The 17,658-nt window shown below is 42.0% G+C and overlaps 1 protein-coding gene across 1 annotated transcript in view; it reads left to right on the top strand.

Moving 5' to 3' along the window:
* Positions 1-13,404, top strand: part of CNRIP1 (cannabinoid receptor interacting protein 1) — a 59,802-nt gene extending 46,398 nt beyond the window's left edge. The window contains exon 3 of the mRNA XM_077282552.1: positions 10,193-13,404. Coding sequence (XP_077138667.1) covers positions 10,193-10,357 — 165 coding nt within the window. The 3' untranslated portion in view covers positions 10,358-13,404. The remainder of the gene's footprint in view (positions 1-10,192) is intronic.
* Positions 13,405-17,658: the final 4,254 nt, after the last annotated feature.

A 17,658-nucleotide genomic window follows, 5' to 3' on the forward strand; every position in this document is an offset into this window, starting at 1 on the left:
TTCTAACCCCTGAGGGGGGGTTAAAGGTTACCTTTGAAATTGGTTCAAGTAGGCTTCGGCCTACACTCTGCTCCCCCTGCAGAGCCCGGGCTACAACACCGCTCGTTGCTGTCCGGAAGTGCTGGCTGCACAGAGCCAAACACCTCGCCAATGTGTCAGTGGGGTCCAGCACCGCCAGCTGTTCCCCTGCTGTGCAGCCGGCAACGTGTCCTGCAAAAGCCACGCAGACACTTGCTCTTGTACCTTCTGCTCCACATCCTGGTTCCAGTACCGTCAGCTGGTTCCGGGCAGAGCCTTTGGCTTAGGTGCCTCCCTCTGGGTATCCGAGTTCCACCAACGTCAGGTGGTCCTTGGTAGTGCTTTCAGGCACGGGTACCTCCTGCTTAGTAACCGGGTTCCAGTAACGTCAGCTGGTCCTCGGTAGTTCCATTGGCTCTTGGACCTTCGGCTACCCATCCGGGTTCCAGCACCGTCAGCTGGTTCTCGGCAGTGTCTTTTGCTCTTGTACCTTCTGCTCCCCATCCTGGTTCCAGTACCGTCAGCTGGTTCCGGGCAGAGCCTTTGGCTTAGGTGCCTCCCTCTGGGTATCCGAGTTCCACCAACGTCAGGTGGTCCTTGGTAGTGCTTTCAGGCACGGGTACCTCCTGCTTAGTAACCGGGTTCCAGTAACGTCAGCTGGTCCTCGGTAGTTCCATTGGCTCTTGGACCTTCGGGTAGCCATCCGAGTTCCAGTTCCATCAGCTGGTTCTCGGCATTTTCTCAGCCTTCTTGTACCTTCTGCTACATTTCCAAGTTCAAGAGACTAAACACGATGACCCGGAAGAACACCCCTAAGATGACGACGACACCAGAGACGACAACCACCGTGATGACGACGACCCTGGAGACGATGACCCTGAAGACCACCCCGATGACGACGACCCCGGAGACCACCCCGATGACGACGACCCCGGAGACGACGACCCTGGAGACGACGACGACCTGGAAGACCGAGAAGCAGAAGAACAAGAGGCTGCAGAACAAAGAGCAGAAGGACATTAAGCATAACACAAAATATCAGAGCAAAAAAATATTATGTAAATTATAAGCAGAAGAAGACTAAGCAGTGTATGGGGGTGAGTCCGTTCCTCCTCGTGGTGCCCCTGGATAAAGCCTGATGCTGCAGGCCAAACTGAACGCGGACAAATGTAACTGGTTTGTGACAGGCAGAACGGAAGGTGTAATCTTCAAACTTTTATAGATAACAACTACGGGAATGCCTGTCACAAATAAGAATATGATGAAGAAGTTGAATATGATGAAGATAATAGTAAAATAAAAAGAATATGAACAATGTAACCCAAAAAATAATAGGTAGAAGATGAAGAAGAAGATGAATAAGGTGAAGAAGTTGATGTCAAAGAAGCTGATGATGAGGATAATTAAGAAGAAAGCGTGGGAGAAGTAAAAAAGAAGGTGAAGGGCGTGGAAGTAGTGAAACATCAATATCTGACATAAAAAAAAAAAAAAATAACATAGTCAAATTCTTTCTAACGCCGAACTTCATAAAAAAAAAATAAAAATCCTGCTATTCTATTACATTGGGCTAAACCTCTGTCCCTTTAATATCTCCGCCACGTCCCCCAATACATCCTACATTATTCTTAGTTGTTTTCCTTCATGTAGAATGAACCTACAAGTTTATAAAGGGTTTATTTTAATTCCGATATTTTCGTCCCATTGACTTGCATTGGGATCGGGTATCGGTATCGGATTGGATCCGATATTTTGATGGTATCGGCCGATACTTTCCGATACCGATACTTTCCGATATCGGAAAGTATCGCTCAACACTAGTCACCAGGCATCATGTGTCATTCCACCGCATCACAGCCCCGAAATTGCGAGTGCTGACACCGCTGGAATGGAGCCGACACGGGATGGGAGTATAGGTTTGTTTATTTTATCGCAGCTGAACATTTAGTTTAAGAAGGGGGTTGTCCTAGTAGTGGTCAACCCCTTTAAGGGGTTTTGCATTGGTAGAATTTTGTATTTCTTCATTGATACCCCTGCGAGTCTTATAAAGACTATCCCTTTATAATGGAAGCCATATTCTCCAACCTCCCGTTCTTGACCAAGAGGCATGGGCTAAGATTCCTCAGAAACAATGGAAGTAGCTGGTGTCTAGTTATGCATCACAGGTGCAGCAGGTCATAACAGCCAGCAGGTGCTCTACTAAGTCCACTACTAAAGTAACGCTTGAGGCTGCAGTAGTCATTAGACATGCCATTTTGTGTTGAATTTCGAGAAACCTCTCATTATATTAGTTGTGTTGAACTGTTAACGTTTTTCTTGTTTGCTTTATTACAAATAGCAGAAAGTTTGTACATTTTGAGAATAAAACTAGTTTGTGGTTTCATTGGGGGTTGAATAATTTTGATTGCATCTGTCCGTATCTGAGTTTTTACGAACATTTGTTATTTTATGTTACCCCTTAATGACCAACAATACTGTATGCTTTCTTACAATAATGATGGGGTGCTGACAGATTTCCATGGCCACCCAAGGACAATATATTAGCAAATGTTTGTATTGAAAAAAAAAATATGTTTCATTCTATTTTGCATTAATTCCTTTGAAGCACTTAAAGGGTTAACAAACTTCCTGATAGCTGTTTCGAACAGACCAAAGGTGATAACTAGAGATGAGCGAATATTTCAATGTTCGGTTCGGATTACGATCCCCAAATTTACAATATTCGCTGATTAATTCGAGAATTTTCCTAATCATATCTATACTGTGATCATGTTGCAGATAGTGCAACAAGAAGACACTCATATGTCAGGCTCTACCATGAGGTCCAAGCCCATGCTGTGTTGGTAGCTTGGTAACAATGAGGCTCGTTTTCTCCGTCCTCTCCCGCCAACCACGAACAACAGAGAGAGGAGGATTATCCTCTTCATATGACAATTGCTCGCCCATCACCTCGTCCTCCTCAATTTGTTCCTCAGATCTTGCACCTTCGATAACAGTTTGTCTGTTGTCACCAGCCCCCCTCAATCGCAGTAATCAACCTTCTCTTGGCACCCGCCTGTGTGACGACGGTCTAGAAATTAGAGAAAATGTTATCCCTTCCGCATCCTTCTCCGCTTCTTCCTCTTCTTCTGGGACCACCATCTACTCCCACATGCTATTCAAAGTCTGCTCCAGCATATACATTACCGGAATAGTGATGCTGATGACAGCGTTGTCAACGCTAACCATCTTAGTAGCCATTTTGAAACTGCAGAAGGGTACAGAGGTCCTTAATCTGTGCCCACTCTGTAAACGTGATATGCGCCACGTCTGTACTGCGTTGGCCCAAGCTATACAACATGACATATTGTGTCGGGGCTCCTTGCTGCTGCCACAGTCGCCGCAACATGTGCAGAGGGCATTCCACCGTGTCGGCACATAGCATATCAACCTGGTAACTGGCATGGACAAAAACCTCTGTATCGATGCAAGTCGATGAGCAGAGGGGTGCGAACGGCGGAAATGACCACACGGCTTATGTGCTTTCTGGAGCAGCTCACCCAGGCCAAGACAATGGCAGAGAAAATGCTGTACCTCCAGGTTGAGGATGTGATCCATGCACGACACGTGTGTAAGCTTGCCTCGCCGTAGGGCCGCCACCATGTTTGGACCGTTATCGGGCACGGCCTTCCCTGGATGCAGGTTCAGCTGAGACAGCCATTGATCAAACTCAGCCTGGAGAGCTGTCCACAACTCTTCAGCTGTATGACTGTGATCTCCAAGGCAGATCAGTTTTAACACTGCCTGACTGCGGTGAGCCCTGGCTGTGCAGTACAGAGGTAATGGGGATTCGCTCTGCACTGTTGGAATGCATGTCTCATTAAGGCAGAGGTTGGAGGCGCAGGTGGAGGCCCTCGAGGAGATAGAGGGCATGTATGGATTGTCTTTTTTGGATGAAAAAACTGAACAAAGAGTACATTATCCAAAACATTGCTATACTTCACCTTGTGGTGTCATAAAAAAAAATTGGATACAAGGGAAGAAAAACAAAAAAACATTCTAAAAGCATTTATTTTTGTGCTAATGCTTAATGTACCATTCCTCTATACCAGTGATGGGCAACCTTTTGAGCTTGGTGTGTCAAAATTCGCCAAAAAAACGAACATAACTTGGGTGGTGTGTCACCTTGATAAAAAAACCCATAATTTTGCGACATGTATAGTTTAAATAACAAATATGTATAATTATAATTATTTAACTTACCTGCTTCGTGACTTCTTTGTTCATCTGTCAGTTGGTTTCTTTTGTTGGTCTTGCTATTATTTAACTTGTGTGGGGTGCCGTGAACTAAGATAAGTGAGGAGGAGGGGGAATTCTTGTGATGGCGAACCTGTGGCACTCCAGCTGTTGCGGTGGTAACTCAGATATTCTCTTAATAATTGCATCTTTATTCTGCATATCATGAAATAGAACTGGTGCACATCTTAAGAGAGTATCTTTAATAAATTCTCCCTCACTGAGTGCTTTTCCATGCTGAGCTATGGAGTGAGCAATGCTCAGACTTGCAGATGTTAAATTTGTAGAGCTTTTTACAAATTTAAGGATGGAATTAGATTGGCTCTTATGAAGGTGTAGCTGCCTGGAAATGTATTCCTTCCTTTCATCCTCACTTTTTTTCAAGAGCTGGGAATGATTAGTTTCAAAATGTCTATTTACATTCCACGTTCTGCTTACTACCGTTTCACTACATAGAACGCAAAATGATCTGCCATTTTTTTCTATAATGCCATACATCTCAGTCCATGTCTCTTGAAAGGGTCGGCTACTGCTACTACCACTCCCTTTACTTAACTTTGGTTTTTTATTTTGTGGCTTCTCCATGAGAGAAGATTTATAGTTAGCCCTGCAGGCAATTAGCAGAAATAGGGGTTAATAAGGATGCACCACAAACAGTAATGGTGGTGAAATGGAGTCTGTACTGCAAGATGGCGTTCCTAATGGCGGGAAACGGCACCCATAGCACAGGCCTCTTCCAGCCTCCCCCTCACTTATCTTAGTAATGGCCAATGACACCCCACAGTTCACTGGATGATGGTTGCAGTAGTTGTCACAGCGCCTGCAGACAGCAATCACAGGGCCTGCAGACAGCAATCACAGGGCCTCCAGACAGCGATCTCCTCAGTCCTCAGAAGTGCAGCCTGGGACTTCTGGCCGGCGAAGCAGGGAGCAGGGAGCAGCGCAATGTCGCCCAAACAACACAGCTCCGACGCAGAGGCCTGGGACTTCCGGGAGCTGCGCCGGGCCTACCGGAAGTCCCAGGCCTAGACGCTTTGCACCGGAGATCTGTTGTTTGGGCCCACAGACCTCCTGCATGGCATCCGACCCGCGCGGAGGCCTGGGACTTCCGGGAGCTGTGCCGGGCCTACCGGAAGTCCCAGGCCTAGACGCTCTGTGCCGGAGCTCTGTTGTTTGGACCCACAGACCTCCTGCATGGCATCCGATCCGATAAAAAATCGGATCGGATGCCATGCAATGTAAAGATGCAATTTCTATGGGGCTGCGGCCGGCGTGTCACTGAAAATGACTACGCGTGTCAGCACTGACACGCGTGTCATAGGTTCGCCATCACTGCTCTATACACTATTAATTTTCTGAAGCAGTTTTTTAAATGCTAGCACTTTTTTTTAATATACTGTATATAGATCTCTCAAAGTTTATTCAAAATTGAATAGGTCACTTTTTTTTATTTAAAAAATGCTGCTTTTACTTTTTTTTCGGAAATCATTTGGGGGATTTAAAATAAATTTAAAAAACACAGACTATTCAGTGGAGGAGCAGGAATAAAATAAGAGCAAAAATTGGTCACTTTTAACCTAGTAACGTGTCTTCTTAAAGGTTCAGTATATTATGGGCACTCAGTTTGTAACTGTAGTGTTGTTTTTAATGGTAAAACTAAACTTCTGTCCATGAGTTTTAGTTTGCTGACTTTGCTGTATTTTTGTACTTTGCTACTATCTTTAGCCAATGTTTAACAATGAGAACTGATGCATGCCGCTGTGGTGTACGAGCTCCCAGCATCACGTCTATTATTATTAATTTTAGCCATGGTTATCAAAGAGCATTTACAGTCATGGCCGAAAGTGTTTGCACCCTTGAAATTATTCCATAAAATTAAGTACCGTATTTTTTTGACTATAAGACGCAACGGACAATAAGACGCACCTAGGTTTTTAAGGATGAAAATTAAAAAATGTGGTCATAACGCACTGTTATTACACTATTATATATATAATGTCCCCCAATTCTGTACTAATATCCCCCATCATGGTATACATATGTCCCCATCCTGGTATATATGATCCCCATTCTGGTATATATGTCTTCTGGTATATATGTCCCCACCCAGGTACATATGGCCCCCAATCCAGGTATGCATAGCCTCCAGCCCCATCCTGGTATCCATGGCTACATCTCCATCCTGGTATCCATGGCCACCATCTCCATCCTGGTATACCTAGCCACCATCCCCATACTGGCATACATGGCCACCATCCCCATCCTGATATACGTGGTCCCTATCCCCATCCTGTTATACATGGCATCCATCCCATCCTGGTATACATGACCTCCTCATCCACATGGTAAACATGGCCCCCATCCCCATTTTGGTAAACATGGCTCCCATTATAGTGCACACATACAAAAATAAAGATTCTACTTACCTTTCTTCCTCTCCCTCGTTGCGTTGCGTCCTGTTATGACTACAGCAACTGATTTCAGCATGCGCATGACGTCACTACTATGCTCCATCACATGCCGAGATCACCCGGGACTATGGGTGTGAGGAGCAGAACATTCATTCTGTTTAGTAGTGGTCACAATGTTAGCAGTAGCCAGCGGCTTCCTGCAGAGACTGGGCGATCACATGTGCCCTCTATTAAAGAGAATTAATATTCACTGCTCCACACTCCCATGGGTGTAGGGAGCAGTGAATACTCATTCTTATTAATAGCGGACACACGTGATTGCCCAGCAGTTACAGGAGGTGGGCAGCGTCGGCTAACAGTGTGCCTATTACACAGAATTAATATACAATGCTCCTCACGCTCATAGTCCCTCCCACCTCTCGGCGCCAGCTTCAGTGCATAGAGGTGGGAGGGACTAGGGACGTGGGAAGCAGTGAATATTCATTTTCTTTAGCAGCGGGCACAGTTAGCCACAGCTGCCTCCTGTGACCCACTCTTCCACCCCATCCACAGCCAGACTATAAGACACACACTCCCCATTTTCCTCCATAATTTTGGAAGAAAAAAGTTGTTTTATAGTCTGAGAAATACAGTATTTCTCCCAGAAAATTATTGCAATTACACATGTTTACTTCCTTTTGTCTGTATTGGAGCAACAAAAAACAGACAAAAAAGCCAAATTGGACATAATTTCACACAAAAACTCCCCAAATAGGCTGCTTTCTCCCCTCAACCCAATGAAAGCACTTTATGCTAAGCCAACCCTAAAGGGTCAGTTGTGAAGGGGAGTTTGGAGAGAGAGTTGTAAAGCGTATAAGCTCCCTCCAACATTATGCCTTAAAAAATGCATCATGTTAAATAGATTACTAAAAACTTGACCATATATTGCTGTATACGGAAATGGTGCTTTTTAGTGCAAAGGTAGCACCACACATGAAACTATTCAGCCCCCAATATACTGTGCACTACTATTATGTATTGCATACTGCATTATAGGAAAATTGCACACAGTAATATACATGATACCTAAGGCGGAGTCTCTACCTTCACTATCTTTGATTGAGCCAATCATTATTACAGTGGGGGAAATAATTATTTGATCCCTTGCTGATTTTGTAAGTTTGCTCACTGACAAAGACATGAACAGTCCATAATTATAAGGGTAGGATAATTTTAACATTGAGAGATAGAATATCAAAAATAAAATCCAGAAAATCACATTGTATAAATTATATACATTTATTTTCATTTTGCATTGAGAAATTAGTATTTGATCTCTCTGGCAAACAAGACTTAACACTTGGTGACAAAACCCTTGTTGGCAAGCACAGCAGTCAGACTTTTTTTGTAGTTGATGATGGTGTTTGCGCACATGTCAGGAGGAATTTTGGTCCACTCCACTTTGCAGATCCTCTCTAAATCATTAAGACTTTGAGTCTGCCGCTTGGCAACTAGAAGCTTCAACTCCCTCCATAAGTTTTCTATGGGATTAAGGGCTGGATACTGGCTTGGCCACTCCATGACCTTAATGTGCTTACTTTTGAGCCACTACTTAGTTGCCTTGGCTGTATGTTTTGGGTCATTGTCTTGCTGGAAGACACAACCACGACCCATTTTTAATGTCCTGGCGGAGGGAAGGAGGTTGTCACTCAGGATTTTACAGTACATGGCTCCATCCATTCTCCCATTGATGTAGTGAAGTAGTCCTGTGCCCTTAGCAGAGAAACACCCCCAAAACATGACACCTCCATGCATGACAGTGGGGAAGGTGTTCTTTGTGTCATAGGCAACATTTTTTTTCCCCCAGACACGGCGAGTTGAGTTAATGCCAAAGACCTCAATTTTTGTCTCATCTGACCTCAGCACCTTCTCCCAATCACTCACACAATCACCCAGGTGTTCACTGGCAAACTTCAGACAGGCCTGCACATGTGCTTTCTTGAGCTGGGGGACCTTGCGTACACTGCAGGATTTTAAACCTTTACGGCGTAATATGTTACCAATGGTTTTCTTGGTGAGTGTGGTCCCAGCTGCCTTGAGATCATTAACAAGTTCCCCCGTGTAATTTTAGGCTGATCTCTCACCTTCCTCATGATGAAAGATACCCCACGAGGTGAGATTTTGCATGGTGCCCCAGATCGATGTTGATTGACTGTCATTTCGTATTTCTTCCATTTTCTTACTATTGAACCAACAGTTGTCTCCTTCTCACCCAGCGTCTTATTTATGGTTTTGTTATCCATCATGAGATTTTCATAATTCCGGAACTTTTCTTTCATAGTGTTTTCATTTTAATGTTGAGGAGTGTACAGTAGGTATCAAATAATGCAACTATACAAGGATGAAATATCTACATTGTGATGAAATATTACCTTTATGCTGTTATTGAGAAAAACGCTCTGTACAAAGACCATACTACCAATGAAAACACTCTACAAAGCCTACATAATGCCACCATCTCGTTACCACTACACAGTGACTCCCTAATGATGCCAAATTGTTATGGTGCCTGCGTAGCTTAGATATCTGGCGCCTGACTACTTATTTAACCAGCAGGTATTTTTCGTGACCTCTCCTCCTTCCTCCTTATACACCAGTATGCTCAGCTCAACCAAGCACTCATGTCTTCTGTTTGTGGAGAATATGGCAAGTCTCTGCCAGACACCGTGGTCTCCTTTAGTCACCTTTACAGTACACATACACAAGTTTGCCTGTAACTCACTAAACGTACGCACTTTGCAAAAGATTGCTCTGACATTTTATGCAAGCTGAGTTCAATGAAGAGGACTCCCGATATGAAAAATCGTCAGCTTCATGTACATGGTAGGTGTGAGGCTGTGAGGTATTAGTCATATGTTCTGACTGCATTTTTTCGGATCTTATTACAGGTTTGAGTTTGCCTTTATCATTGAACTATCAGCATCCATCTTCATCCTTAGACTTGCTTGTCCTTAGATCGCTGAAGCTGCTTTTTAGTATTTCTGGTTATCTGTGTTGTTTGCTAGCTCATCTTTGGCAGGGCACGCAAGATTCTTGCTGCACTATGCTTTTGAAATGTAGGATCCTGTTTTGATACTAAAGATGGTGGAGCTTGAGTTGTGGGACTCGGTTTTATGGTACCAGTGTTTTCGGCATCATGATTTAGATGGCAGATTCCCTTTAGGCCGGAGTCACACTACAGCGAGATACGGCCGAGTCTCGCAGGTTAAAAACAAGCTCTGGCACCGGCACTCCAGAGCGGAGCGTGCAGCTCCATGTATTGCTATGCGGCCGCACGCTCCACTCTGGAGTGCCGGTGCCAGAGCTTGGTTTTAACCTGCGAGACTCGGCCTTATCTCGCTGTGTGTGATCCCGGCCTTAAAAGTAGGGGTTTTATAGCATAAATTGCTTCTATATCTTTGGGGGAAATCTTTATATAATTTGTTCTTTTTTATCTTTTGCTTTGTTCACAGTTTGAAGACATTGGAAGCTTTGAGACGGTATGGCAAGTGAAGTTTTACAACTACCATAAAAGAGATCATTGCCAGTGGGGCAACAGCTTTAGCAGTATTGAATACGAGTGTAAGCCCAACGAGACCCGCAGCCTGATGTGGATCAACAAAGAGATGTTCCACTGAAGCCACCAAAGCTGGACAATCTTCTCATGAGAATGCAACTTGACCAGCACAACAAGCCTACTAAAGCCAGAAAACAGTGTAAATAGCATATTAGGAACCCAAAAAATCCTTGATGAATAATGTTTACTTGAGTTAAACCAATCCCCTACGTCGTTGGTGGTGACCGTAAGAGACATTATATTGTCAGTTCGCTATGGACAACTAATATCATTGAGACCCTAAATGCTTATAGGTAGGGCTACACAGCAGTTTGACATCTCACAATTTTTTTCCTTAATTCCTGGGTAAGTTTTCCCTTATTCAAAAAAATGTGCACTATCAATTTGACCTCAAATCATGGGTGATCTCATGTTGCTGTGTAGCCCAAATTTGCTTCTTCATGTTCACGTAATATTATTGGTTCAGAGTGAAGTGAGAGGTTGCAGTCTTGTGTGTGTGTATGTATGTGTGTATCAGCCAGAGCGCCGACCACCCCACCTGTGTTTCAGGAGGTACAGTTTTAAAGGGTTTCTTGATATTGTAATGGAAGGCACATCACTTCCTGATTAATATGGTCTGACTGTATTTTGAGGTCAGATATGCCTTCAAGCAGTTTCTTACTGCTTTGGCACATTCACAGTTTTTTTTCTGCATCCACTTGTTCAGTAAAGTAGAGTTGCGCTTTGGTTCTCTACAAAGAAGGACCATTTCTGTCATACAAATTGTTGGCCGTCACAGATACTGGACCCCAACCAGCTCTAATGTTAAATTATATCTTAGCGATATCCCATTACATTTTATGTAAAGAGCATTTGTCCAAAAATGATAAAAGCACAAATAACAGGTAAATAATATACTTTATCTGTCCTCCTTATGGTCTACTAAATTCAACTCCTCTGTGTGGAAGCCAAGTATCAAGAATGGAACTGGATCTCATCTGGAAGGGAAAGTTTTCTTTACTATATCCGTAGGCATTCAATCCCATCAGTGCTAAAATATACATCACCCATGTTATGGTCTTCTGAATATGGTCTCGAGCTGTTTACCCCGTGTTAATTGACAACAAATATGGCCACCACCACATCTAATACACATTATATCATCCAGCTTTTCCAGAATCCTGAATTGCAATTTTGGAGAGGTGAAGCAGACACATTTGTTATTTAGAAGTCTGGAAAAACTTGGTAAAAGTTCAAGACGAGAAATACTGAAGTCATTTACAGTTCATTTACTACAGCACTGGCAAAAATTAAGAGACCGCCACATAAAGACCCTGTCATGGGCAGCCCAATCTCCAGACCTGAACCCCATTGAAAACCTCTGGAATGTAATCAAGAGGATGATGGATGGTCACAAGCCATCAAACAAAGAAGAACTGCTTACATTTTTGTGCCAGGAGCAGTGTGAAAGACTGGTGGAAAGCATGCAAAGATGCATGAAAGCTGTGATTAAAAATCATGGTTATTCCACAAAATATTGATTTCTGAACTCTTCCTGAGTTAATACATTAGTATTGTTGTTTCTAAATGATTATGAACTTGTTTTCTTTGCATTATTTGAGGTCTGAAAGCACTGTTTTGTTTTTGTTTTTTTTACCATTTTTCTTTGTCAGAAAAAAAATACAAAATGTATTGCTTGGAAATTTGGAGACATGTTGTTAGAAGTTTATAGACCAAAAGAACAATTTACATTTTACTGAAAAATATACCTATAAGGAGAAGAATCAGACAAACTGAACATTTTGCAGTGGTCTCTTAATTTTTGCCATAGCTGTACATTAGAGGCAAATGCTCTTTAAATTAAAAGATAGGAACTATTAAAGTTAAGGTCTGGAGTGTTGGACCTTCAAGTCTTTACCTGCATCACATCCAAATGACCAAAACAACCACAACATATGGACCTTCATTCTCTTTATTGCACTTGTGGGAAGGGGAGTAAACCAAATCACTGACACATTACATGATGATGTGTAAGAAGTTGGTCAGGTTTGGTCGTCCACTTTTGAGGTCAGTTTTTCTTTTACATGAATGCATGTATTTGGGGCTAAAAAAATTTTTTGTAATTGGGCGTCAATAACAATTTTGCACGGTTTACCTTCTATATCCTCTGTGATGTTCTGCTCATTGCTGGCTGCAGAATAAGTTATCTGATATTCTCTGAAGGTCTGATTCAGAGTTTGTAACTTTTGTATTTATCTTTTTCTGATCTCCTTTCAGTTGATTTATGGCCATAGACCACATCAAAGTTGAATGTGGAGGAAACAAAGAGCCTGCAAAAGTCAAACGGTGACAAATTTCTAATGAAACCCAATTGCTAAAAAAAAAATGTTTTAGCTCAAAATCAATGTATTTAAGTAAATAAAAATATTGTTCCCAAAAAGTGGACAGCCCATAATCATTACTTGTGATAAGATCAGGAATTCTTTGGTCACAGAAGAGACAATGTGAAGTATTGCTCTGTGACATGATTCTTCTATATTTATATCCTATTTCTGTTTACAGTAGTGTTAGTAGATATGTATTATTTTTGTATATACTGTTATGTCTAAAGTGTTATTGCTTCTTGGCTTTGGAACATTAGTATTTATGATTATCAAATCCTGATAGATGAAATGTGAAGACTAGAGAATAGCCGTCATTGCCTTTATTTATCAAGCGTTTAAAGGGAAACTATCACTACTATGTTTTACTTTGTGCCTTTCTATCTTGGCTGTCTTGACAAGCATCATGTTTTTATGTAATTTATGTAATTGTTCTTGTTTCTTTCATTGCTATAATTTTATGTTGTGTCTGCACCTCAGCAAATCTTACATGTTTGCTTTGGTGTTAAAAATATGGAGATATTATTATTTGGACTTCAATACTTATCACGCTGCTGAGAACCCTAATACAGAAGATTTTGATATTTTAATAGGCATATCATACACCCATGGGAAATGATGTACTGCACTGTATCGTAATCAGAATGTGAAGGTGAATAAATATAAAACAGAAAATGATAGTTTCCCTTTATCCATGTGTCTTTTTTGTCTGTTTTGGTAAAGTTACATAAATAAGTTTTGCAAAATGTGTTGGTGTGGGGTTTTTTTTACATGGCATTGCTTATGCTATTCTAATGTATGTAGTTCTTAAAAATAAGTTGCAGAAAAAGCTGATGAACCCATACATGTCCTTGTCTCATACCCTACAAAACTGGACTAATAGGATGAAGATATTGGTGGAATAATGCTGATGAACCTATACATGTCCTTGCCTCCTGCCCTGCAAAACTGGACTAACAGGATGAAGATTTTGATGGTAAAATGGTGATGAACCCATACATATCCTTGTCTCATACCCTACAAAACTGGACTAATAGGATGAAGATATTGGTGGAATAATGCTGATGAACCTATACATGTCCTTGCCTCCTGCCCTGCAAAACTGGACTAATAGGATGAAGATTTTCGTGGTAAAATGGTGATGAACCCATACATGTCCTTGTCTCATACCCTACAAAACTGGACTAATAGGATGAAGATATTGGTGGAATAATGCTGATGAACCTATACATGTCCTTGCCTCCTTCCCTGCAAAACTGGACTAACAGGATGAAGATTTTGATGGTAAAATGGTGATGAACCCATACATGTCCTTGTCCCATGCCCTACAAAACTGGACCAATGGGATGGAGAGATTGGTGGAAATATGATGATTAACAAATACTGTACATGTCATTGTCTCCTGTTTCTAAATACATTTAAATTGCACATTACACTCATTTTGTCTATATTACTTTAAAATTAATGCCGATTTGTTACTCTGAAAAACCTTTCCTAGAATGTGAAGGGGAAATTAGATAGAAAAACAGGAAGTACAGTGGCGCTGTCTGATTAAAACGGCTTTTATTGATGGTGTGTTGAAAGCAGGATAAAACCGAGGTAATTGCAAAAATAAGAAAAGACTGGTCTTGTGATGAGTGACAAAAAACTGTATATAAACCAGGCAGCCTAATCTCTACTGCTATGAATTAGTAAACCTGAGGAAGGTCTCAGTACTGGACCAAAAATGCATTTGATTAACCTATGCAGTTTTTTATTTTTGTAATTGACTACAGTTTTGTCCTGGTTTTAAAACACAAGCAATAAAATTGGTTTTAATCCGACAACTACATTGGATTTTCTATCTACTACCCTTCTCTATGGACTCAGGAGATGATCCACATAGGATCTGGCAGCAGTATGCACAGAGTGCACATTACTATGCTTAGTTGCGTACCACCTATATCAGCAATGACCGTATCAGACATGTAGCACAGAAGAAGTCTGGTGGATACACAGCTGATGTCCTACTGAATAGACTGTTAGCTGCTTTTTTCTTGCCATAGTACAAATTCTAAGTAAAGAAAAACAAGTGGCCAACATTACTTTAAGAAATGAAGGTCAGTCAGTCCAAAAAATTGGGAAAACTTTGAAAGTGTCCCCAAGTGCAGTTGCAAAAACCATCAAGCGCTACAAAGAAACTGGCTCACATGAGGACCGCCCCAGGAAAGGAAGACCAAGAGTCACCTCTGCTTCTGAAGATAAGTTTATCTGAGTCACCAGCCTCAGAAATCGCAGGTTAACAGCAGCTCAGATTAGAGACCAGGTTAATGCCACACAGAGTTCTAGCAGCAGACACATCTCTACAACAACCGTTAAGAGGAGACTTTGTGCAGCTGGCCTTCATGGTAAAATAGCTGCTTGGAAACTACTGCTAAGGACAGGCAACAAGCCGAAGAGACTTGTTTGGGCTAAAGAACACAAGGAATGGACATTAGACCAGTGGAAATCTGTGCTTTGGTCTGATCAGTCAAAATTTGAGATCTTTGGTTTCAACCATGTCTTTGTGCGATGCAGAAAAGGTGAACGGATGGACTCTACATGCCTAGTTCCCACCGTGAAGCATGGAGGAGGAGGTTTGATGGTGTGGGGGTGCTTTACTGGTGACACTGTTGGGGATTTATTCAAAATTGAAGGCATACTGAACCAGCATGGCTACCACTTGCAGCGGCATGCTATTCCATCCGGTTTGCGTTTAGTTGGACCATCATTTATTTTTCAACAGGACAATGACCCCAAACACACCTCCAGGCTGTGTAAGGTCTATTTGACCAAGAAGGAGAGTGATGGGGTGTTACGCCAGATGACCTGGCCTCCACATGAGAAGATGTGTCCAAACTTTTGGTCTGTACTGTAGATTACAATATCCACACGGAACACATCTTTCCACACATAAAGGGAGGGGGCAAAACTCTTACTACACATGCTCACAGGCACCTGTCCTATTAATTTTGTAATTAAAGTTTATTTAGATTGATTTATAATGACATTTTATTTTTGTTTTCTATTCCTACAAAAAACTCCTTCAAAAAAGGAATCTGTTACCAGTTTTAATCTGAGAGCAGCGTGATTTATGGAGCAGAGATCCTGTTTACAGCAGGGTAACACTTACTGAGCTGCTAGCTGTAGTTTTGATAAAATCACTATTTTAGCAGGAAATTATCAACTAGATGTCTAGTAAAGCTTCTGACATGTATCTTCCATATTCATGAGCTCTGAATAATCCAATTCCCACCATTGATTGGCAGCTTTTTGCCTATGCATACAGTACACAAAAAGCTGGCAATCAGTGGTGTGTGCAGGGTTAAGTAGAGCCCAGCATTTAGGGTATGTGCACACGTCAGGATTTCTTGCAGAAATTTTCCTGACAAAATCCGGACATTTCTGCCAGAAATCCGCATGCGTTTTTTTTTGCGCTTTTTTTTATGTCAAGGAAGACATCTATTCCTTTTTGAAGACTCATCTGGTTTAAAAGACCTGATGGATAAAAGGTCGGAAGATCTCCTTAAAAAAGCCTGGGAGTCATCAGCTGCCATTATGAAAACAAACATAGCGGCTACCTCTGTAGCAAGATCCATGAGTCTCTGGGTAGACAAGCTGGAAGGTCACATTAAAGACAACTCCCAGGGAAGAAATTCTAAAATCACTGTCAATACTAAGAATGGCGACTGATTTCATGGCAGATGCTTCAGCAGAGTCAGTGCGTTTTGTAGCTAGAAATAATGCGCTGTCAAATACGGCAAGGCGGCCTTGTGGCTGAGATCTTGGACGGGAGATACTGTCGAAAAACAAGCTTTGTTCGACTCTGTTCTCAGGATCTCATGTATTTGGTCACGTCTTACACAAACTGCTTGAGAAAGCATCTGATAAAAAGAAGGGCTTTCCTGAAGAAAAGCCAAAGAAAATGCCATTCTTTCGGAAAACTCGTTCCCACCCTAGGCAGGACTATAAAGTGAAAGGGAAGTCTGGCAGATGGAGCTACCCTAAAGGCGGCAGAGGAAGAGGTTCCTTTCGAGACCAATCGTCGGGACCCAGCAGACAATGACACCAACAATATAGGAGGGAGACTGCAGTACTTCCTAGAGGGCTGGCAGGATATCACTCAAAATCAGTGGATCCTTCAGCCGGTCGCCCAAATGTACAAGATAGCTTTCACTCAACTACCTCCCAAAAGGTACTGCCTAACACGTACCGAGTCGCCAGCAGTCCATCAAAGATTGTTAACAGATATACAAGAGCTTTCAGAACTGCAGGTCATAGTTTCGGTACCCCATCACCAGCAGTTTCATGGACATTACTCCAGTCTGTTCTCCATAAAAAAACCGAGTGGAGAATACCGTACAATAATAAACTTAACGCCATTAAATCAGTGGGTAGCTTAGAAACGCTTTAAGATGGAGTCTCTCCGATCAATTATACCTTTAATAAAAAAGAACTCCGTGATGTGCACGATAGATCTAAAACATGCATATTACCATGTAAACATCCATGCCCCACACCAGAAATTCCTTAGATTTGTAATAAAAGACCATGAGGAAATTAATCATTTCCAGTTCCAGTGCCTACCATTCGGTCTCGCTTCGGCTCCACGGATATTCACAAAACTCATGACAGAAGTCATGGCTCACTTAAGAGAAAAGAACGTTCTCATCGTCCCATACCTAGACGATCTGTTGTTGATATCAGACTCGCCACATCAGATGGAAGAATCTTTAACATTGACCACGTTGCTCCTGGAGAGACTGGGGTGGATAATAAATTCAAAAAAATCAAATCTCATTCCAGAAAGGGAGAAAATATTCCTGGGAGTACTGCTAGACTCTGAACGGGAATACTCTTTCCTACCAGATCAAAAACAACAAACATCAAGCAAGAATTTCAATAATAATAAAACGCAGACACATATCCATCAGGAAAGCCATGAGGATTCTAGGTCTAATGACCTCATGTATTCCCAGCATAG

This window comes from Ranitomeya variabilis, chromosome 2, assembly GCF_051348905.1.
Source record: "Ranitomeya variabilis isolate aRanVar5 chromosome 2, aRanVar5.hap1, whole genome shotgun sequence".
Taxonomy (NCBI): Eukaryota; Metazoa; Chordata; class Amphibia; order Anura; family Dendrobatidae; genus Ranitomeya; species Ranitomeya variabilis.